Below are 25,299 nucleotides of genomic sequence, written 5' to 3'. Positions count from 1 at the left end.
GAAGGGACTTCCATAGGATTCCAGAAGAACAGCATTATTTGCGTCCTGTATAATTAACTAATTTACTATAATCCGAAGCAGAGAATGAGGCTCAGAATGGAACGTCAATAAGGCAATCTACTCGCAGGGAAAGGGGGAGGGGGAGAACGCGCAGAACAAAAGGTGAGATAATAAGAACCACAGAAATCCAGTTAAGCAATTTCATAAGCCAAATCAATAAACAAACCGTTACATTTGTACATCATTGAGACAATTTACTGCAGATTAATGAGAATGAAATCCATATATTTGATCATACTGCCACCTTGTGGTCATTTGAGTTACCACGTGATTTTAATAATCATTTTTTCCCATAAGTCTATTTATTTATATAGCGCCACCTGATTGCACATTGCTTTACAGTGATTTCCCATAATTCCCATCAGCCCCTGCCACAGTGGAGCTTACAGTTTTGGGTCCCTTACAGATATACACATTCCCTAGTGGGAGGAAACCCACACAGACACGGGGATAACATACAAATTCCTTGTAGATAGTGCCCTGGCTGGGATCGAACCCAGGACCCCAGCAGTACAATGCAGCACATTTCATAATGCTTTTAGCCTGTTAATTAGAAGAGCCTCCACCAATCAGTAGGCAGTCAGTCCAGAATGCTAGAGAAGCCCAGAACACTATAGAACATTCATCCCGCACTGAAGCCTTTCCAGCTAGCAGTCATACTCGGCACTGATCTATATCGCTGTACTCTGCGTTGACATATAGACCATATACCCAGTCACTACCCCACAGCCCGGCTGCTATTAGATTGTATTGTTTAGCTCAGAAGGAGTCATTAGTTTCTCTGGAGAGAGCCTGGGGGTACATAGTAAAGTAGTCTCATTAACCCCCCCCACACCTCTTTTCCCAGAGCCCTGCAACCCACAAAGGGATTGGTTCCTGCTGGAACAGCCTAGAGCCAATGTCTGATCTGCTTCATTTGGGCCCCCACCCACGGCTGATATAAATTTCACAGCAAATTAATTCATAACGGGACCAGCAAATTAAATTGGCGAGAAAAGGAAACCCTGTTGCTCAACTTAAATCTGAACATCAGATGACTCTTCTCTGCTCACTAACTTCATTCATAGAGCACCATGGCAAGACTTTCCTTACCTCACTACCTTAATTTTCTGCTGTGTGTCTCCAGTTGGCTGAAATGAACAGCAGGTGGCGCTGTTGCTTGATATTTAAGGAGCAAAGCTCCATGTACACTAGCACAACTTTGAATCATTCCGCATCTTGTACCCTCCACACAAACTACAACTACCTACAGGGGTCATTGGTCTGTGTTCATTATGTATGAAAGCACTGACTGCTTAATTAAAAGTAGACTTTAATGGACAGATAAAATAAAGAGATATTCATTGCCTCAAATGCTGCAACAAGGTTACAGGTTGTACCATGTAATGACAGCATCAGACCAGGCCTCCACTGGCTCACCAGAGAACCTGACATTGAGGGACCACCAGAGAACCTGACATTGAGAGACCACCAGAGAACCTGACATTGAAGACTATCTGGGAACCTGACACTGAGGACCATATGAGAACCTGACATTGATGGACCACCAGAGAACCTGATACTGAAGACTATATGGGAACCTGACATTGATGGGCCACCAGAGAACCTGACATTGAGGGACCACCAGAAAACCTGACATTGAAGACTATATGGGAACCTGACACTGAGGACCTTATGAGAACCTGACATTGATGGACCACCAGAGAACCTGGCATTGAAGACTATATGGGAACCTGACACTGAGGACCATATGAGAACCTGACATTGATGGGCCGCCAGAGAAACTGACATTAAGGGACCACCAGAGAACCTGACATTAAGGGACCACCACAGAACCTGACATTGAAGACTATATGGGAACCTGACACTGAGGACCATATGAGAACCTGACATTGATGGACCACCAGAGAACCTGGCATTGAAGACTATATGGGAACCTGACACTGAGGACCATATGAGAACCTGACATTGATGGGCCGCCAGAGAAACTGACATTAAGGGACCACCAGAGAACCTGACATTAAGGGACCACCACAGAACCTGACATTGAAGACTATATGGGAACCTGACACTGAGGACCATATGAGAACCTGACATTGATGGACCACCAGAGAACCTGGCATTGAAGACTATATGGGAACCTGACACTGAGGACCATATGAGAACCTGACATTGATGGGCCACCAGAGAAACTGACATTAAGGGACCACCAGAGAACCTGACATTGAGGGACCACCAGAAAACCTGACATTGAAGACTATATGGGAACCTGACACTGAGGACCATATGAGAACCTGACATTGATGGACCACCAGAGAACCTGGCATTGAAGACTATATGGGAACCTGACACTGAGGACCATATGAGAACCTGACATTGATGGGCCACCAGAGAAACTGACATTAAGGGACCACCAGAGAACCTGACATTAAGGGACCACCACAGAACCTGACATTGAGGGACCACCAGAGAACCTGACATTAAGGGACCATCAGAGAACCTGACACTGAAGACTATATGGGAACCTGATATTGACGGGCCACCAGAGAACCTGACATTGAGGGACCATCAGAGAACCTGACATTAAGGGACCACCAGAGAACCTGACATGAAGGGACCACCAGAAAACCTGACATTGAGGGACCACCAGAGAACCTGACATTGAGGGACCACCAGAAAATCTGACATTGAGGGACCACCAGAGAACCTGACATTGAGGGACCACCAGAGAACCTGAAACTAAGGGACCACCAGAGAACCTGACATTGAGGGACCACCAGAGAACCTGACATTGAGGGACCACCAGAGAACCTGACATTGAGGGACCACCAGAGAACCTGACATTGAGGGACCACCAGAGAACCTGACACTGAGGGACCACCTAAGCACCTGGGCCCAACTCTAGCAGATCAGTCCATCCATGATAAAGTATCCCATTATTCCAATACACATTGTACTCCAAAAGGAAACAGCCGCTCCCTCACCTGACTGTGGAGAGTACAAAGGAGAAAGACCTACAGAGAAGCAGAGTTCTTTAACTTTCTTTAAGTTCTTGAAGGGGCTGCAGTCATTTACCCAAGGAGATGTTTCTAGAGGGTAATGCCTATGGGCTTAGGACACAAAGTTCAAAAGGGACAGTTCTGAAGGCCAAGAGGTTCAGATGAAAGGAGGCAACCTACTGTTCTATAAGTCTCTCTAACTGACCAATCATACAATGAAATGTAAAGTTTTGTTAAAGTCAGTTTGAAGGTTGGACATATTCTGCCCCACTCCGAGTTCACTTCATGTTCTTCTCCAGCCATTCTTTAAAGGTGACTACCTTAGTGTAACCCGTGTAGAGATCCTTTCTACAAGACTTGTCGTAGCCCCAGCTTACTAGTCCTATTAGGTGCCAGCTGCCCTCTGGAGATGTTGGACTTGGAAGCAGCACAGTGGTGATGCCACCGGTCTCTGAAGGGCAAATACCGGGAGAAGGTCTTGGTTCCTGCTTTGCACAGAACATGCTTTCCGTGACGCTAACGGAGATGCCATTCTCCTCATACTGTTGCTCGCACTGCAGAGAGTCCACTGGTTCAATGGCCCCAGCCCGGATGGTCTCATTCTTAGAACCGGGGGCCCTGGGGTCAGAAAGGATCTTCCACCCGCTGATAACAATGGTGTATTCTTGAGGAGATGTGATCATCTCGGTGGCTAAGGTGAGACACACGGGCTGCACATAGTCACTCACTCGAGCCTTGTCCAACAGCTTGATCACCGCAATGTCGGAATCCAGCAAGATGGGGTCATAGTTTGGATTCACAATCACTGCTGAGATCTAGAGGGAAGGTTGGAAACATGAGGAAGATTAGGTCTTAGTTATGCTCTTTTGCTGAATCCACTGGATTCCTTTTCACCCCCAGTAACCAGTGGCTACTCACGTGCAAGTGCTGCTGGCTCTTTTCCTCGCGGTCGTCATCTCTGTAGAATTTACCCAGTACAACTTTCATGTCGGACACCTTGATGATTGAGCTCTTCCCGAGGTCGGTTACGCAGTGTGCCGCCATCACCACTGTGCGCTCATTCAGTAGGGCGCCACTGCAAACCAATACCCAGCTGCCCTTCCGCAGGCTGGCATCCTTCACCCCATTAGATCTGCGGTACAGTGCTGCCTGCCAAGGCCACCTCTGTTCTACTAACTGGGTTATGTTGAAGCTCTCCAGCTTCCCGCAGACTGCAAAGTAATAGAGAAGTTAAATTGATAGTAGTATAGGGTCAGAATTTATGTAACACTGATCCAGTTGTTGCTAGATTCCAGCCTTGAGTAAGCTAAATCACTCCATTAACCCTTTTTTTATATAAATTCATGCTAACATAAGTCATCTTTACTTAACTTAAGTGGTTGTCAAACTACCGCAGGCAAAGCCCCACTTGAAGGTCTGACCTTTGATGAGAGTCCCATTGGAACATCCAATCTTTGGTGAGGGCCTACCTTAGCTCACACAATGAAGTAGGTGTATTATTTAGTTAGTCATAGTTCCAAGAATATCTAGAAAAGCATATACAAGTCTCACCCTAACTGGCCTTCAAGCTCGACTTTTAGATGTATCTAGAAGACCAAATGTCCATTCTCCCCAAGTCTCACCCTAACTGGCCTTCAAGCTCGACTTTTAGATGTATCTAGAAGAGCAAATGTCCATTCTCCCCAAGTCTCACCCTAACTGGCCTTCAAACTCGACTTTTAGATGTATCTACAAGAGCAAATGTCCATTCTCCTCAAGTCTCGCCCTACCTGGCCTTCAAGCTCATCTTTTGATGTATCTAGAAGAGCAAATGTCCATTCTCCTCAAGTCTCACCCTAATTGGCCTTCAAGCTCGACTCTTAGATGTATCTAGAAAAGCAAATGTCCATTCTCCCCAAGTCTCACCCTAATTGGCCTTCAAGCTCGACTCTTAGATGTATCTAGAAGAGCAAATGTCCATTCTCCCCAAGTCTCACCCTAATTGGCCTTCAAGCTCGACTTTTAGATGTATCTAGAAGAGCAAATGTCCATTCTCCCCAAGTCTCACCCTAACTGGCCTTCAAGCTCGACTTTTAAGTGTATCTAGAAGAGCAAATGTTCATTCTCCCCAAGTTTGCCCTAACTGGCCTTCAAGCTCAACTTTTAGGTGTATCTAGAAGACCAAATGTCCATTCTCCCCAAGTCTCACCCTAACTGGCCTTCAAGCTCGGCTTTTAGGTGTATTAAGAAGAGCAAATGTCCATTCTCCCCAAGTCTCGCCCTAACTGGCCTTCTAGAAGAGCAAATGTCCATTCTCCCCAAGTCTCACCCTAACTGGCCTTCAAGCTCGGCTTTTAGGTATATTTAGAAGAGCAAATGTCCATTCTGCCCAAGTCTCGCCCTAACTGGCCTTCTAGAAGAGCAAATGTCCATTCTCCCCAAGTCTCACCCTAACTGGCCTTCAAGCTCGGCTTTTAGGTATATTTAGAAGAGCAAATGTCCATTCTGCCCAAGTCTCGCCCTAACTGGCCTTCAAGCTTGGCTTTTAGGTGTATTTAGAAGAGCAAATGTCCATTCTCCCCAAGTCTCACCCTAACTGGCCTTCAAGCTCGGCTTTTAGGTGTATTTAGAAGAGCAAATGTCCATTCTCCCCAAGTCTCGCCCTAACTGGCCTTCAAGCTCGGCTTTTAGGTATATTTAGAAGAGCAAATGTCCATTCTGCCCAATTAACCATCAAGCTGGGTTTTTAGGTTTATCTGGAAAAGCAAATGTACATTTTCCCCAAGTCTCACCCTAACTGGCATTCAAGCTGGGTTTTTAGATGTATCTAGAAGAACTAATGTCCATTGTCCCCAACCCTAACAGGTCTTCAGGCTGAGTTTCCCTTACCTTTTCTCCAAGCCCCCTCATGGTGGCCAGCCCCACAGTTTTGGAACCACTGCTCTTAGCTATGATAGCTGTAGCAACTGGTAACTGGGGTAGCCTGAGGCATCTGTTTGGGTTTTGGAAATACCAGATTATTATCTCAATGATGACCTGGGGTTTGTTGACCTTTCTATGCCATAATTACCCATCCAAGTTAAGAGAAACATACTAGGGGTGCAAGATGGTGCTCTTCCACTCCACTTCCCAGTCTTCAGGCAGGTTCTCCTGCTGCTCCCAGTGCGCCGGTAGAAGGGAGATACGCAGTCGTACTGCAGCTGGGTGTGCAGATGTTGGTAGCCGGGAGGCAGTTCTCCAGGAGGTAAGGCTGGTTTCTTGGTTGGCAAGATATCTGTCTTTTCCTTAGTGAATGAAGCTGAGTATAACTGGTGGAGAGGGGTTTCTCTAAGTAAATAGAGGGGATCAGTGAGATGAGTTTGGGGGTGCATATTAAAGACGATAAACAGAGGCATTGGGAGTGGCCAATAGAAGGGAATGACTATAAATGCACTTGGTTACAGCACGGCTCAACCAAACTTTACTCAGTTGTTGCTGGACTACCAATCCCAGAATAATGTAACATATAATGAAGGGTGAGGCATGCTGGGAGCAAAACTAGGGGGCGCAGTGGATCTCACCGTGATTGGACCAGCGATGGAAGCACTTTCTGTCGGACCAGGTCTGCAACCTTTGGTTCCTTACAAGCTGAAAGATAGCAACACATCACTGTGAGACATATAGGGCCACACCAGCCCCTGAACTTGTATTGGGCAAATATACAGGTTTCTATCTAATGCAGTGAGACAGCGCCCCCTTAGGGCAGATAGAGGGAAGCCATTGGTAAGTTTAGGAGAATTCCCCCTCAGGGCAGATATGGGGAAGGCTGTATACACCTGTATATATATATATGGAGCATTCAGTCCCGGAGTGGTAATTCCCCGCTCGCCTGTGTATTCACTCGTATTGCCTCGCAATGAAATGGAATTACACGGAAAATATCCTCTTCCAATTTGCCGGACTGCAAGGGAATAACAGGATGGGATCCCAGGCTTGGGCAGAGCTTCCCAGTGATTGGTTGGCGCTGCCGCTGCTTAACCCCTCTTGTGCTGCTCCCTTAGTAAGCCCCTTCTGGTTGCTATGGGGTACCAGTTATATAAGACTTGCTGGAAAATATCTTATTCTGATATTGTTGAATTGTGCTTAGTACAGGGGAATCCCTATGTGCCATAGTTTTATGGTATCTCTCTGTACAGGCTATGAGCAAACTTAGGGGGCTGTTCCTGCTGAATTGTGCTTAGTACAGGGGAATCCCTATGTGCCATAGTTTTATGGTATCTCTCTGTACAGGCTATGAGCAAACTCAGGGGGCTGTTCCTGCTGAATTGTGCTTAGTACAGGGAATCCCTATGTGCCATAGTTTTATGGTATCTCTCTGTACAGGCTATGAGCAAACTTAGGGGGCTGTTCCTGCTGAATTGTGCTTAGTACAGGGGAATCCCTATGTGCCATAGTTTTATGGTATCTCTCTGTACAGGCTATGAGCAAACTTAGGGGGCTGTTCCTGCTGAAGTGTGCTTAGTACAGGGGAATCCCTATGTGCCATAGTTTTATGGTATCTCTCTGTACAGGCTATGAGCAAACTTAGGGGGCTGTTCCTGCTGAATTGTGCTTAGTACAGGGGAATCCCTAGGTGCCATAGTTTTATGGTATCTCTCTGTACAGGCTATGAGCAAACTTAGGGGGCTGTTCCTGCTGAATTGTGCTTAGTACAGGGGAATCCTTATGCTGCCATAGTTTTATGGTATCTCTCTGTACAGGCTATGAGCAAACTTAGGGGGCTGTTCCTGCTGAATTGTGCTTAGTACAGGGGAATCCTTATGCTGCCATAGTTTTATGGTATCTCTCTGTACAGGCTATGAGCAAACTTAGGGGGCTGTTCCTGCTGAATTGTGCTTAGTACAGGGGACTCCCTATGTGCCATAGTTTTATGGTATCTCTCTGTACAGGCTATGAGCAAACTTAGGGGGCTGTTCCTGCTGAATTGTGCTTAGTACAGGGGAATCCCTATGTGCCATAGTTTTATGGTATCTCTCTGTACAGGCTATGAGCAAACTTAGGGGGCTGTTCCTGCTGAATTGTGCTTAGTACAGGGGAATCCCTATGTGCCATAGTTTTATGGTATCTCTCTGTACAGGCTATGAGCAAACTTAGGGGGCTGTTCCTGCTCTTTCATGTAGGGGAATTAAAACACAATAGGAGGGAGGGAATACGGGCCAGCCAGACTGAGACAATGGCAGCTTAGTCAAGGCTGAAACTGCAAGCTTAGCTAGTAACAACTTCCTAGAAACCATACATTTGACTCCTAAGGGAGAAGACACACGTCCAGTAGCAGCTACTAAAACAGACAATGCTGATCATTTACTGATAATTGTCTCTACGTGTGTTTTAGCAGAGGCAGTTCTCAGTATTGTCTATGGCAGGGGATTTTCTGGCGTTTAGTAGCCGTGACAAGTAGCTGCTACTAAGTAGCTCCGTGTGTCTTTGCCCTAATAGGAAGGGAACAATAAAAAGGCCCTTCAGTGAGTGGTTGTGTGATCCTTACGCACCTTTAATGCACACGGGTTGCTTCCCAGACCACTGAGCCCCTTGCAAGCACGCCCTCTCCTGGTTGCCGCTGAGAACATAGGAGTTGTTGCAGAAATAGTGGATCTTGAATCCGACTTTTATATGGTTAGCGAGGCTCAGACCGGCCCCATCGGGGAGCTTCCTGTAGCCATTCATAGGGGCCCCGGGGTCCTTGCAGCTTTTCTCTTCAATAACTAACAATAAATAACGTGGCTCGGTTACACGTGATACTGTAATTCATAATAAACCTCCCGAACCCGTTTCTTTTTCTCGTGTTTTATAAAGCTGTTTGGTGGTTTTCTTTGCTCTGTCTCAGCTAAGCTTCCTAGTCTTTTCAACTCTCATAACTAAACCAGACACAGGCCTCTACTGACAGCAGCGCAGCAAATGTTATTGGGCCTTTTGGGTCAAGGTAATGGGCACGGCTTTGTCTCTGCCACCAAGCGAGGCAATGCTGCTGTAAAACTGAACAAGAAGCTCCGCCATGTTTAAATTTCGCAAGGAATTCACCCACCAGGGTCAGACTCCGGAACACTAGGAAAATACCTGGTGGGCCCTGGCGGCCTGCCATGTGGAACCCTCCCTGCTTATTATAGGAACAGAACTTTGCCCCCCAGGAAAATAGGGATCAGAGCATTTCGACCAAGGAACAAATCGTTTTCAGGGAATGGAGTCACGGGAGGGAAAAAAAAGCACATTTCAGAAATGTCACATTAAAAATTCAATTATAAGAAACAAAGGAGCCAAATAACAGAAACATCTGCACGGGAGAATTTATGGAGAGAATGTTCCGGGCTGATCTGATTCTCTGCTCGTTAATAATTAATCAGCTATTTCTCTCCTGTCCCCATTCATTCAGCCCCGCGTCAGTCTCTTCAGTGAGCAGCACACAGCGCCATCTAGTGGCAGCCACCAAGCAATGAATGTAATTAATCCATCTATTGTCTGTCTATTTATCTATCTACCCATCTATCTATCTATTATCTATCTATCTATATATCTATTATCTATCTATTATCTATCTATTATCTATCTATTATCTATCTATCTATATATCTATCTATCATCTATCTGTTTATCTATCTATCTATCATCTATCTGTTTATCTATCTATCTACCCATCTATCTATCTATCTATCTATCTACCCATCTATCTATTATCTATCTATCTACCCATCTATCTATCTATTATCTATCTATCTACCTATCTACCCATCTATCTATCATCTATCTATCTATTATCTATCTATCTATCTATCTACCCATCTATCTATCTATCATCTATCTATTATCTATCTATCTACCTATCTACCCATCTATCTATCATCTATCTATCTATTATCTATCTATCTATCTATCTATCTACCCATCTATCTATCTATCTATCTATCTATCTATCTATCTACCTATCTACCCATCTATCTATCTATCTATCTATCTATCTATCTATCTATCTATCTATCTATCTATCTATCATCTATCTATCTATTATCTACCTATCTACCCATCTATCTATCATCTATCTATTATCTACCTATCTACCCATCTATCTATCATCTATCTATCTATCTATCTATCTATTATCTACCTATCTACCATCTATCTATTATCTACCTATCTACCCATCTATCTATCATCTATCTATCTATCTATCTATCTATCTATCTATCTATCTATCATCTATCTATCTATCTATCTATCTATCATCTATCTATCTATCCAGGGGTGTATTTAGGTCCATTGCTGCCCTAGGCACCGGACCTAAATATGTCCCTATATCATGTGTGTGATTTCACACGCATCAACATCACTTCCACAGAGCGCTGTGACCCCCTCTCCCCCCCAAGCTACGGCACCAGATTTCCTATGGAGATCTGCGGCGGATTTTTTTTAATAAAAAAAAAAGAAATTATAGGCACCCAAGGGCCCCCTCCAAAACCTGAAGCCCTAGGCACAAGCACAGGGTGCCTGGTTGTAAATACACCCCTGTATCTATCTATCGTCTATATAATCTCTTCATTTTTATTTATTGATTTGTCTGACTATTATCATCATCATTGTATCTGCTATCTCTATTTCTCTCTTTACTAGAGGGCCCTGCTCACAAGAGCTTACGATCTAAAGGATCAGGACTTGGGCCAAAGGCCGGTATGGGATATAAGGAGATAACGGTGTAAGTGTCGCCAGGGCCCTGGAGATGGAGGTTTTGGCACCGGGGAGTAATTATAGCTCCTGTTCCCTAGTCTGTAAGGGGGGACATGGTTCTGTCTCTTTGGACTTCACTGGGAGGGGTGGGGTTCTGGAGGCTTCAGTATGAACATTAAACATTGGGTTATAGGGGTACCACAGAAATAAATGGGTCCCAGGCCAAATTGGTTTTCTGATCAACCCAGATTGGAGGGAAACAAACACCCCAAAGGCATTGTGTATTGTTTTATTTACACCTTCCACTTATCATACCGTGTAGCAGCGGCCTCTGGTCTGATTTTCCCTGTTTATAAGGATTGAATTCTCTGCTGAAAGCTCCGATCCTGTCATTGCAGCTGTCAGAAGGAACCCCAAGGCCTGACACCCCCCTGCCAACCAGAGCCCATTCTGTATTCAGTCGGGCAGCCAATCCCCCGCAGCTATTTACTCACGGCAGGTGATTGATAGAACTGTCACAATAAAATATACAGGCACCCCGGGGGGGGGCGCACTTATATAGAGATTCCATGTGCTGTGCATGATAGGAAGAGATGGGTTACTGCCAGTGCCTGGGATGGGGGGCTTGGTTAGGGTTTATGGCAATAGCTCTATGCGGCCACAATCAGATCTCCATGGGCCACAGAGAGACCTTCTCCTGTTTGTTGCACTCAGCATCCCAAACCTGCATCAGAACCACACGGGCACCAAGGGAACCACAAATAAAGAAGGGGGGATGGGAGTTGTGGTGCAGCCACTAGAGGGCAGTAGAGACAACAGTAAAGAAGCCATTACATAAATGCTCTGGGACTGGATCCCCTGAAGTAGGGCTGGAGTAGGGGTACGGGGGTGGTCACACCCTTAGGGTTAGCTCTGGGGGGAGGCCTACTCACTCTGGTAGGCACCCCAACCTTAAAAGTAAAGATTTGAGATGAACACTTACAAGCTGCCCTTGATATTCTTGGAACTATGGCGGAATGAGCTACAAGCTAAGGGTGGCTCTGACCAACGGATGGACCTCCAAGGTGGAACCTTGAACTGAAAACATCCCACAACCAATGTTTTAGGGGATACAAATAGGGGTGACTGCCAAACACACAGTGGGGTCCTGTATTGCAGGTAGGACAAGGAAGAGTAAGGGGGACAGGGTCCGCATGGCAGGGCAAGATGGCGACAGTTGGTGGGACTTGGTGGGGCACTGCTTCAGTATGTTTAAATGCTGTCACTGGCGTCAACTACAGTTTATTGCCCTTATTGGCTCCCAGTTTGGTGTCCCCTGTAGGCTCAGATCAACCAAACTCTGCCCACACACCATGTCCCTAATGGCTGAGATCAGCCTGATGATCATGAAAGGAGCCTCAGATGCCTCCAGCTATGCTCATGGGGGTAATAAACATCATAATAAGCCCCACTACCCAACAATTCTCTCCGTTACCCTTTCTCCTGGGCTTCTATAGCCCCTGCTGTGTTTGTGGGGGTTTCTCTGGGTGCATAGGTTTCCCCCCACACCCTATGGCACTCACCATTTTCACAGTGTCTCCCCGTGTACCCAGCGAGGCACGCACACCTATAGGATCCTGTCTTGTCGGCAATGCAAGTACCGTCATGGAAACAAGGCGTTGAAGAACACCCTATGAACAAAGAACAAAAATGTGCAGCAGTTATGGGACCCACTAGGGTATGGTGTACGGTTTTTCCAACCCCCCATGTACCCCCATGTAGAATATCTGATACTCATGGAGTGTTGACGTCACACTGTGACTTTAAGGCAGAAGCTCCTCCCCTTACCCTAGAAATGTCTATGGGATCCTAGCCTCTAGCTCCCTCGGTTGGCACTACACTTACATTAAAAACAAAAAGTTCTCCCATAAATACCTGTAACTTCTTCAAAGGTGACGTAGAAGCCATCAAAGTTTTTGGACCCGTCCGACTGGAAGAGGAGGTGCAGGGAATTCCCAGTGCTGCGCAGTGAGAGGGGGCGCTGGTTGCCACAGAAACGCTTGAGGATCTTTGCGTCCACGTTGTCCCCGTCGCGCACCTCCAAATAATCGTACTGACACATGTAATCGAACTCCAGGCTCAGCATCCCAAACCTGCACCACAGATACAGGGCTCAGAGATTGGCTGCTGGTGAGGCTGGGATCTGTAGGTCAATAATAGCAGGAGGGCCCCCAGCTGTATAATGTTTATTATATGGAAGATAAAGCAGTCAAGGTAGAAAGCAAGATAGGGCACCAGCGCAATAAAGAGGTTACAATGACAATAGGTAATAAGGACGTGATGGAAACAGTAGGGCAAGATGGAGATTAGACCCGGATGGGCAATCTGTGGGTTCTGGCTGCTGTAAGATGCCATTGAAAGTCATTATTTAGTGGGCTGGTGGGGCGGCTGTTTGGGCCTCTGTGTACTTGGCACTATTCTGAATTCCAGTCCAGGCCTGATGGAGACAGTAGGGCAAGATGGAGACAGTAGGGCAAGATGGAGACAGTAGGGCAAGATGGAGACAGTAGGACAAGATGGAGACAGTAGGGAAAGATGTAAACAGTAGGACAAGATGGAGACAGTAGGACAAGATGGAGACAGTAGGACAAGATGGAGACAGTAGGGCAAGATGGAGACAGTAGGGCAAGATGGAGACAGTAGGGCAAGATGGAGACAGTAGGGCAAGATGGAGACAGTAGGACAAGATGGAAACAGTAGGGCAAGATGGAGACAGTAGGGCAAGATGGAGACAGTAGGACAAGATGGAGACAGTAGGGAAAGATGGAGACAGTAGGGCAAGATGGAGACAGCAGAGCAAGATGGAGACAGTGGGACAAGATGGAGACAGTAGGGCAAGATGGAGACATTAGGGCAAGATGGAGACAGTAGGACAGGTTGGAGACAGTAGGATAAAATGGACAGTAGGACAAGATGAAGATAATAAGACATAGTGGAGACAGTAGGACAAGATGGAGACAGTAGGACAAGATGCAGACAGTAGGAAAAAATGGAGACAGTAGGGCAAGATGGAGACAGTAGGACTAAATGGAGACATTAGGGCAAGATGGAGACAGTAGGACAAGATGGAGTCAGTAGGGCAAGATGGAGACAGTAGGACAAGATGGAGACAGTAAGACATGATGGAGACAGTGGGTCAAGATGGAGACAGTAGGACAAGATGGAGACAGTAGGACAAGATGGAAACAGTAGGGCAAGATGGAGACAGTAGGGCAAGATGGAGACAGTAGGACAAGATGGAGACAGTAGGACAAGATGGAGACAGTAGGGCAAGATGGAGACAGTAGGACAAGATGGAGACAGTAGGGAAAGATGGAGACAGTAGGGCAAGATGGAGACAGCAGAGCAAGATGGAGACAGTGGGACAAGATGGAGACAGTAGGGCAAGATGGAGACATTAGGGCAAGATGGAGACAGTAGGACAGGTTGGAGACAGTAGGATAAAATGGACAGTAGGACAAGATGAAGATAATAAGACATAGTGGAGACAGTAGGACAAGATGGAGACAGTAGGAAAAGATGCAGACAGTAGGAAAAAATGGAGACAGCAGGGCAAGATGGAGACAGTAGGACTAAATGGAGACATTAGGGCAAGATGGAGACAGTAGGACAGGTTGGAGACAGTAGGATAGAATGGAGACAGTAGGACAAGATGCAGACAGTAGGATAAAATGGAGACAGTAGGGCAAGATGGAGACAGTAGGACTAAATGGAGACATTAGGGCAAGATGGAGACAGTAGGACAAGATGGAGTCAGTAGGGCAAGATGGAGACAGTAGGACAAGATGGAGACAGTAAGACATGATGGAGACAGTGGGTCAAGATGGAGACAGTAGGACAAGATGGAGACAGCAGGACAAGATGGAGACAGTAGGGCAAGATGGAGACAGTAGGGCAAGATGGAGACAGTAGGGCAAGATGGCGACAGTAGGACAAGATGCAGACAGTAGGACAAGATGGAGACTGTAAGACAAGATGCAAACAGTAGGACAAGATGGAGACAGTAGGGCAAGATGGAGACAGTAGGACAAGATGGAGACAGTAGGGCAAGATGGCGACAGTAGGACAAGATGCAGACAGTAGGACAAGATGGAGACTGTAAGACAAGATGCAAACAGTAGGACAAGATGGAGACAGTAAGACATGATGGAGACAGTAAGACATGATGGAGACAGTGGGTCAAGATGGAGACAGTAGGGCAAGATGAAGATAGTAGGACAGTAGGACAAGATACCACCATTGAGATATGAGTGAGACATGAGACATCACTATAAGTCAGTCTGTGAGTATTCAGGATATAGGAGAGTAGGATCTGAAGCAGCTTCTCAGCAACGTTCCTTTGCATTTCCCTGATCCATGGTCCCAAACTCAGTGGGGCCTCTACTGATAAACTTGGGGCTCACATTTTACTAAACAATAAGGGAGAGCCGGCCGATGCCTAGCAACTGATACAGGGATACTCTCACACAATAGTGATGGCTGAGGGGCATTAACAGACAGTGACAGTGCCCGACAGAGACATTGTGGGGCCCCTCTGCATATTTAATCAGCCAATAGACAGCAGCCTTTTATATCCTGAAAACACTTCAGACAATAAAATGACAGCAGCAACTTTGATTTCATTTCTGATTTGGCTCTTTGTCCCCTATAGAAAGCCGTCGCAGCCTTCGGTGGGAATGTTTATTGCTTGGTGAGCGGAGAAGGAAAGGGTTAAGTCTGGGAATAAGAGCGGGGGGATTACAGGCTGTTGATTTAATAAAATATAGACTGGGGGTGTCGGGGGACCCCATTTGGCTGTTATATTTCATTTGCCGCCTCGGCTTCCTCCCCGGCCCGATGTGCTATTAATATTGTCACAAAGCGGCGCAGATTAAGGAATGATACAGCGGCAGAACAAGGTCACTTAATAATTCATCTCCGCCATCGTTACTGCTCGGCTGAGCGACACCGCGTCTAATTAATAGCGGCTCCGAGCTGGGGGGGGGATGAGATCCTGACTGGCCCCTCTGGGGCTCTCTCTTTTAGTGTTTGTGGGGCTACATGACAAGGCAGCATTATTATATTATTATTATTATTATTATTAATAAACTTCATTAGCTCTGTGCTTACACATGTGCTACTAACTACTGTACATATACAGGTACGGGATCTGTTATCCAGAAACAGTACCTGTACTTGATCCCAACTAAGATATAATTACCCCTTATTGGGGGCAGAACAGCCCTATTGGGTTTATTTAATGGTTAAATGATTCCCTTTTCTCTGTAATAATAAAACAGTACCTGTACTTGATCCCAACTAAGATATAATTACCCCTTATTGGGGGCAGAACAGCCCTATTGGGTTTATTTAATGGTTAAATGATTCCCTTTTCTCTGTAATAATAAAACAGTACCTGTACTTGATCCCAACTAAGATATACAGTAATTACCCCTTATTGGGGGCAGAACAGCCCTATTGGGTTTATTTAATGGTTAAATGATTCCCTTTTCTCTGTAATAATAAAACAGTACCTGTACTTGATCCCAACTAAGATATAATTACCCCTTATTGGGGGCAGAACAGCCCTATTGGGTTTATTTAATGGTTAAATGATTCCCTTTTCTCTGTAATAATAAAACAGTACCTGTACTTGATCCCAACTAAGATATAATTACCCCTTATCGGGGGCAGAACAGCCCTATTGGGTTTATTTCATGGTTAAATGATTCCCTTTTCTCTGTAATAATAAAACAGTACCTGTACTTGATCCCAACTAAGATATAATTACCCCTTATTGGGGCAGAACAGCCCTATTGGGTTTATTTCATGGTTAAATGATTCCCTTTTCTCTGTAATAATAAAACAGTACCTGTACTTGATCCCAACTAAGATATAATTACCCCTTATTGGGGCAGAACAGCCCTATTGGGTTTATTTCATGGTTAAATGATTCCCTTTTCTCTGTAATAATAAAACAGTACCTGTACTTGATCCCAACTAAGATATAATTACCCCTTATTGGGGGCAGAACAGCCCTATTGGGTTTATTTCTTGTTTTTTAGTAGACTTACGGTATGGAGATCCAAATGAAGGAAAGACCCCTTTTCCAGGAATCCCCAGGCCCCAAGCATTCTGGATAACAGGTCCCATAACTATAATTCCTGTGCCCCCATCAATGGAGCTCAGCTATTGGGCCCCAGTGTTATACCAGCTGCCCTGGGCTACTGTGGCCCCTTTGCAATGACAATGACTCTGGGAATATGGGGGGAAATCCGCATTGTGGACACAAACATGGCGACTGTGCTCAGAATTGTACTTTGCTCACCGCACTTGTGGACATAAATGAGCCCCGAGGCTGCCGCCGCGCACACTCATAGAACACAGTTATTGCGCCTCTATGGCGAGCGTTAAGGGAAAGTACGCGGGGTCTCGCTAACATCTGGATCCTATTGGCTGCCGGGGTGTTAAAAGGATGAATGCATTTTAGTGGCAGGTCTGTGTGTTCCTGAAATGAAATTGAATTTCCAGCGTACGGAATCATTTGGTTAAATGGAGCCTTGTAATGACAGTAATCACTCTGAATGAGGCACATCGGCATAATGGGATCTGCCGCTGGCTGCAACGGAACCCACACTCCCGGCAGCTCCAAGTCTATCAGCTCGGTGATTCCCAGGCAGAAAGTCATCATTTACATTCATTTATTTCATTTAAAGGGTAAATTTGGTGCATTGTTTTCCTCCTTAGATGCCTACTCATTCCATTCTAATTACCCCTAAGTCTCCACTGATACCCAGTCCATTGCCAACTGAGCTGCCATTATCTCATGCTACCTACCTACACCCTCCCTAATTGCCCCCATTGCCCCAGTACTGCAATATAATGCCACCAGAGCACTGCTTCCCAAGGGAGGGCTAAACTCGGCTGTCCCAATGGCGGACTGGGGCCCCCTAAAGGTTTGCCCATGGCCCCCAGACTGCTCAAGGCCCCCCCTGACCCAGAAGATGTAGTATAGTAAATAATCCCCCCGATATATGGAAACAGTAGGGCATCACTGCACTATGAATCAGTGGTGGGGGGCAAATGGGGTAAATGCTTGCCTACTGACTGGCACCTATGGTATGTGTACCCACTCAGCACCCCCTCTTGCCTGCTTTCTCCCCAGAACCCCCAACCTCCCTGGCCCACATGCTTGGCACAGAGGCGCTGGGTACCTGAGCTCCACTGTGTATCCCGGTGCCACCTGGATGCTCCACTCACAGCGGGCATTAAAGGGGTAACTCTCCAGCATGATCTCCCCCCGCGCCGCCTGGATCACCTCTCCGCATCCTACAGGGGAGAATATTCACTGACATGGGGCACAGAAGTCGGACCTTTGCAAGTGAAACCCCCAGTCCAGGGGTGCACCCCTATCAAGCTATAGAATTATTCCGTACTGTCTCTTTAAATTACAATATATACATTCAGTGGCTCTGCACATTATTTCTCCCCAAATTCCTCTCCCGCTGGGGGCAGGGGTAATTACCCGCCCCTTTGTCTGGGGAAACTATTAAATACATTGGCAGGGAAAGCCACTCTCTCTATTTGCCATGAAATAAAGTGGGAAAACTTTCCTGGAGAGCAGAACGGATATTTCCCTGCTTGTTCCTCGCAGCGCCCCCTGCTGGTAATCAGAGAGTCCTACTTGGATATAAATCCCAAAAAAAAGACAAATTAATGTTATTGTTATTATTTGGGGGTTTACTTCCCCTTTAATGAAATTGAACACACACTGGGGAGATGTTTATGCACTTTATCTACTTTACTGGAATAATACCAGCGGATGAGCCCCCAGATCCCTACATTATACTGTTGCTATAGCACGGTGGGCCCAGCAAGGTTCCGGATAGAACCGCAGCCGCCCGTTATTTGTTCCGCATCCATAGAAATAGCAGGTAAGAGAGCAACGAAAAAAAATGTAAACGGTTCATCCTTTCTTTAACCCTATGGTGCCTAGCGGCTTATTATCACCATCAGTTTGTGATCTTGCCCAGCACTGAAGGGGTTAATTCCGCACAAATTCTATTTTCGGGTCCCTGCTGTTGGCATCCTCATTAAATAGTGATGTTGCTGTTGTGTGTGTGTGTGTTGGGGGGGTTGCTGTATTGTTTCCATGGAAACACATGCATCCTCTATACTGAGGACCACAGCAAGAAATCTGATTGGTGGAAAAGGCATCCATCTCACCCCCCCATCTTGCCCAGGAGGTGAACGCAGCAGTTCACGGAAGGTTTTCTATAAATAGCAGTTTTAAAGGGGAAGTTTCCCAAAGTGGCGTAGTTACAGGGCCCGACAGCTAATTCATAGGAGGGCAGCTTGAAAACCTTCAGTAAGTTAACCCATTCGGACCTGCTTGTTCATTAGGGCCCCAAAGCAAGTACAGGGTCTGCTTCATCTCTAGTTAGGTCCCTGGTTACCTATAAGCTGCATAGCAACGGTGCAGCCATATTGGCTACATTTGTGATCACAAAGGACTGCATAGTGGCAGAAACTATGAACCCAGATACAAAGCTCACATTCTATATATTTTTTGCTCCTGGGCTGCTCTCTTTCCCACTGTCAGGCAAGGGGTGGGGCAGGGCTTGGTCAGGTGGTTTTCCTTTTGTAATTGACATTGATGGAGCTTTTGCCACTAGGGGGAGCTCTTGCTTCATTAAAACTGCTTTACACTGACTATTAGGTGTTGAAAATGGCCCAACTGAACACTTCAAAGCCTTTCCTGTTTAATTTTACTTTCCTTTGCTTTACTTACCCTTTAAATACGTGCCAAACCTTGCAGTTGGTGCCATAATAATAAAAAAAGGGCTTGGGTAGGGTCACAGCTGCTGCTTATTAGTGGGGGCATGTAAACCACTTGTTCTTTTGTACATCCGATGGAGCGGCTGCGGCCCATTCGTTTAATAGCTACCACTGTGCCAAGGTGAGCAGACGGGCAGCCCAGACACCGCGCCATCCCTCCCCCTGCTCTGCCAGTGCCCCCTCGGCGCGGCTGTTGAAGCGTAATTAGCTGTTAGAAAGCACAGCAATTAAAAAATCCTTCTGCTTCCCAAGGATGGGGAAATAAGGCTAATTAATTGCCTATTAAAGCGCAAACGTGAATGTGCGTCGCTCTTAGCGAGGAGATACGGGCGCAGGGGGTTGGTACCAGCCGGGCGAGTCCTTAGCCATCTCAGGCTACTAAGTTTATGGAGCACATTGACTACTAACTTGCTTTAGGGCTTATTAATGTGTGTTTAAAGGGCAAACAAACACAATATATTGAGAAAATTCCTTTATCTGCCCCCCCCGCCCAATGTAACTGCACTATATATTCACTCTTGGTGCAGAGGGATCACCTTCAAGTTATAGAATGGCCAATTCTTAGCAACTTTTCCATTGGTCTTCATTATTTTATAGTTTTTGAATTATTAATTATAGTTTTTCCAGCTTTCAAATGGGGGTCACTGACCCCGGCAGCCAGAAACTATTGCTCTGTGAGGCTCCAGTTTTATTGTTATTGTTACTTTTTATTACTTATTTTTTATATTCAGGTGCTCTCCTATAAATATACCGGCCTCTCACTCAAACTACTGCCTGGTTGCTAGGGTAATTTGGACCCTAGCAACCAGATAGCCGCAGAAATTTCAAACTGGATGGCTGCTGAGGAAAAAGCTAAATAATTCAAAAACCACAGACCACATAAAGAATATCAGATAAGAATATCACGCTCTACATCCTACTAAAAGTTAATTCATAGGTGAACCACCCCTGGTTCTGGTGCATAAAGGGTGCAAAGGGGCGGAGCCGGACCTAGGCAAGCAAAGCAACCTGTGCTCCCAGCCTGATGATAGGTTAAACTAGAACACTCCTATGGCAGTTTGCAAGGAAAGGTGCAGGGCCATATATCCTATAGAGGTACCGGTGGGCAATTACTTAGGGACCATAGCCCACCGTGTATGCTGTCCTGCTCTGATTGCATAGATGAGGGGGCGGGGTTACTCATCCCACCAATGCCGTGTCTCCAGCTGCCACTTACTCCCGGGCTTATTTATAAATAAATACAGAGATGCCACTCACTCATGCAGTCGCCCCCATACCAGCCCATACGGCACTCGGAGCAGTAACTCCCCTTTATGTAGAAGTCGTCCAGGGTCCCTCCCCATGAGCCATTGTTGCACGACTTGCAGTTCTCAAAGATGGAGCATCCTGTGAGGAGAAGGAGGAGCTCATTAGATGAGCAAAGAGATATTTCTGTTTACTTGGGCACTTACCCCTGTACCAACTACCACTGTGTGCTACGACCAACTATTATTCAATTAGAAGGAGGCTGTTCCTGCTGAATTGTGCTTAGTACAGGGGAATCCCTATGCTGCCATAGTTTTATGGTATCTCTCTGTACAGGCTATGAGCAAACTTAGGGGGCTGTTCCTGCTGAATTGTGCTTAGTGCAGGGGAATCCCTATGTGCCATAGTTTTAAGGTATCTCTCTGTACAGGCTATGAGCAAACTTAGGGGGCTGTTCCTACTGAATTGTGCTTAGTACAGGGGAATCCCTATGTGCCATAGTTTTAAGGTATCTCTCTGTACAGGCTATGAGCAAACTTAGGGGGCTGTTCCTGCTGAATTGTGCTTAGTACAGGGGAATCCCTATGTGCCATAGTTTTATGGTATCTCTCTGTACAGGCTATGAGCAAACTTAGGGGGCTGTTCCTGCTGAATTGTGCTTAGTACAGGGGAATCCCTATGTGCCATAGTTTTATGGTATCTCTCTGTACAGGCTATGAGCAAACTTAGGGGGCTGTTCCTGCTGAATTGTGCTTAGTACAGGGGAATCCCTATGTGCCATAGTTTTATGGTATCTCTCTGTACAGGCTATGAGCAAACTTAGGGGGCTGTTCCTGCTGAATTGTGCTTAGTACAGGGGGATCCCTATGTGCCATAGTTTTATGGTATCTCTCTGTACAGGCTATGAGCAAACTTAGGGGGCTGTTCCTGCTGAATTGTGCTTAGTACAGGGGAATCCCTATGCTGCCATAGTTTTATGGTATCTCTCTGTACAGGCTATGAGCAAACTTAGGGGGCTGTTCCTGCTGAATTGTGCTTAGTACAGGGGAATCCCTATGCTGCCATAGTTTTATGGTATCTCTCTGTACAGGCTATGAGCAAACTTAGGGGGCTGTTCCTGCTGAATTGTGCTTAGTACAGGGGAATCCCTATGCTGCCATAGTTTTATGGTATCTCTCTGTACAGGCTATGGGCAAACGTAGGGATCAGTACCTGGGTGAATGAGGCAGGAGTCGCATTCATTCTCCTCGTTGCGGCAGCAGGGGATCGTGTACCCCACTTTCTGGTTCCCGTCGGGACACGCGCACTCCACCTGGTCATACTCACAGCAGTCTCGGCACATGATGTTCCATTCAGCCCCCGGACAGTTCTCATTAATGACAGTGTATTCTATGGGAGAGAGTTGGGGGGGAGGCACAGGTCAGATCTCAGCCAAGGCCCCCCCATCCCAGGCACTTAGGGACCCCCCCCAGGCTGAGACACCGCACAGCTTCTAATATCATTTAGATGTCAGCGGAGAAACCGAGCTTTTCCATGACTCACATTTACCAGCAGCAAAGTATTACCTGCGCCCCCAACTCCCTGTAAAAAAGGTGCTTATTGGATTTGCAGGGGCGCAGGGGGGCGCAGGGGGGCCGCTGGGAGAGGGGAAGCTCTCCGTCCAACTGTCAGTCAGGAACTGGGCTGCACCAAATGGCACACAGGTAGGGTTCCATGGATCCTGGTGCGTAATGCCCACCTTGTGCCCCCCACCCTCTCTACCCACACACCTACCTTGGGTGCATTGCCTAGGGTTAAAGGGGCAGTTCACCTTTACAGGATGGCCAGTTCTGAGCAACATTTCAATTGGTCTTCATTATTTATTTGTTATAGTTTTTGAATTATTTGCCTTCTTCTTTAAACGCTTTGCAGTTTTTAATGGGGGTCACTGACCCCGGCAGCAAAAATATTATTCCTCTCTGAGGCTCCAGTTTTATTGTTACACTTTCTGTTCTGTTCAGTCCCTCTCCTATTCATATACCAGTCTCTCATCCAAACCACTCCCTGGTTGCTAAGGTAACTTGGACCCTAGCAACCAAATAGCAGCTGAAACTCCAAACTGAAGAGCTCCTGAAATGAAAATGAAATAACTAAAAACTACACATAATAAAAGATGAAGACCAACTGCAAATTGCCTCAGAATATTACTCTCTACGTCTTTCCAGCGTTCAAATGGGGTCACTGACCCCGGCAGCCAAACTATTGCTTTGTGATCTAACAACCTCGTTACTATTGTTACTTTATATTACTTATCTTTCTACCCCCCTTCCTATTCAAATTCCTGTCTCTCAGTCAGCCTACTGGCTGGTTGCTTAGGTAAAGAAGACCCTAGCAACCAGATGCCAGAGAGCTGCTGAACAAAAAGCACAAAAGATAAAAAATGAAAACCAATTGCAAATTGTCTCAGAAAAGGAATGTCTATGTCATACTAAGAGTTAATTTAAAGGTGAAGCACCCCATTAAAGCCAGTACTGTACCCTGCAGCCAATGAAACACAGGGGCCATAGTGGTTCTATTACTCACTTGATCGGCTGGGGTAGGCAGCGGTGCCAAGGAGGTGCAGAGATGCCACCACCAAGCTGGACCAGACTAGCAGAGCCATGTTGTCCCTCAGCATCCCGGGTCCTCGGTCCACAGAGCACTTGGGTGCATAATCACTGCTTTACCCGACTCACTACAGTCTCAGGTTACACAGTGACAACCTCAAGGATAATGTTTCTTTTGAGGGGGGTTCTTCTTCCCTACGTCACCCCAATATCCCTCAGCCGGGTTAACTATTGGTGGGCTCCAGGGAGCAGAGGAAGGTGATGAAGTTCCTGGAGGGGGGGGGCAAGGGGCCCCAATGAGTAATGGATTATTCCAGCCACCAAAAAGAAGTGATGTGGGAATGGCGGAATATTCCGCAGGTACAGCGCGGATAATCCCCCTGCCTTCCCCAGCGCCGCAGCCCAATGCATCCAACAGCTCCGCTCTGACCTGGCGTGTAGTCTGGAAAAATATGCAGTTCTGTGTCCAGTACATGTGTTTGTAATAGCATGCATTCCTAGCCCATGACAGCATCCCGGGGACTAATTACATATTAACGAATGTGAGGGGTGATCTGGTACAGAAGGAGAGGTGCCAACAGGGCAAGCCTTCCCCCCCCTGCAGAATGGTAGCTCCTAGGGTTGGCTGAGGATGCTGGGAGTTGTAGTGGCTGCCCCTTATCCCAAAGCTCCCAGCAAACCCTTTTTGTTGGTTGGGTTCTTTTCAGGGCATTTAACACTATAGGGGCAGAGGAGGTGACAGGGAAGGTTGTGGGTAAATGGCAGCAGTAAACAATGGTTACACAAATCTGAAACTGACGGCTCACTAAGACATTCATGGGAGCTAGGGAAAGCAAGTAATTGCAAGTCCTGTGTAGTGACCATGCTTGATGGCCAGCCATGATATTCCCCTATTCTGCTGCTTTGGGCCCGATGAGGGGCAATCCTAAACAATTCCTCCTCAATACTTACCCCAGTACAGGTAATTCTCTGTATTTTTGCCCCATGGCTGAAAGTCAGGACTGCGGGGCATCTACCTTGCTCAATGAGCAAAATGGGGGCTTTTGCACTGATCTCTGTTTCCCTGGGGTAGAGCAATGTAATAAAGCAAGAGCTCCCTCTAGTGGACAAATTTCTATCAACTGGCTTTACACTGCTTATAGATGCACTGGGAAACAACCACCATTGCCCAAACCTGGGGGCACGCAGAACCCACCAACCACCCCTCCGCCTGTGCCCCCTCTCCACTTGTGCCACCCTGCAGTCGTGGGGTCTGCTGCCCCACTAGTTACACTAAGAAGCGGAAACTGGTTTTAATGGCAGTGCAGGGGAGAAGCTTCCCAATGGTCAGACAGACAAGTCATAGGCACCCGAACGGGGGGGGGACCAAGGGGGCCATGCCCCCCCCCCCCCCCAGCAGAATAGTCTGCTCCAGTTTATGAGTTCTGGGTTAAGCAACAAAGATCACAAAGTTTAAACCAGGTCTAGTAACCCATAGCAACCAGATGTTCGTTCTAGACAGCTAACCAGTAAATGATTCCTGCTGATTGGCTGCTATCTGTGACTTCTATTACATTACTCTTGCCATAAAGCAAACCAGTTTTGCTGCAAAATGACACAGGAAACCTCAGTTGCAAAGAGACACCAAACACAGAGTAAGGTTGGAAAGGTCCCAGAACCCTCTCTGTCGGCGCCGCTCCATGGCGGTCACGTCCCTATGTGGTGTTTTTGTGCAACGGTCTCTAACACTCACGCCCGTGACTCATCTCCCATCTGCCCCGTGGGGACTGGAGCTAAAATCTGATTAGGCACTGGGCCCCGTCTCTTCCTCGTGGTTTGGCAATGGGCCCCGGGACATGTGACATTCCTCTGCCGGAATTCCCAAACAACTGGAAAATAAACAC

At 46.5% G+C, this 25,299-nt stretch overlaps 1 protein-coding gene across 1 annotated transcript; it reads right to left on the bottom strand.

Annotated features, from left to right (window-relative positions):
• Positions 1 to 228: 228 nt before the first annotated feature.
• Positions 229 to 23,852, bottom strand: pamr1 (peptidase domain containing associated with muscle regeneration 1). Its single transcript, NM_001004944.1, is given in 12 exon segments — positions 229 to 1,513; positions 1,540 to 3,874; positions 3,978 to 4,270; positions 6,133 to 6,365; positions 6,599 to 6,665; positions 8,567 to 8,779; positions 12,293 to 12,400; positions 12,645 to 12,862; positions 17,963 to 18,077; positions 20,844 to 20,972; positions 22,044 to 22,220; positions 23,394 to 23,852. Coding segments are annotated over 11 exon segments (2,169 nt in total). The 5' UTR covers positions 23,473 to 23,852; the 3' UTR covers positions 229 to 1,513; positions 1,540 to 3,337.
• Positions 23,853 to 25,299: the final 1,447 nt, after the last annotated feature.

The sequence above is a fragment of the Xenopus tropicalis genome, chromosome 4 (assembly GCF_000004195.4).
Source record: "Xenopus tropicalis strain Nigerian chromosome 4, UCB_Xtro_10.0, whole genome shotgun sequence".
Lineage (NCBI taxonomy): Eukaryota > Metazoa > Chordata > Amphibia > Anura > Pipidae > Xenopus > Xenopus tropicalis.
Note: the sequence above shows the minus strand (reverse complement) of the source record. Positions and strands in the feature narration are given on the sequence as shown.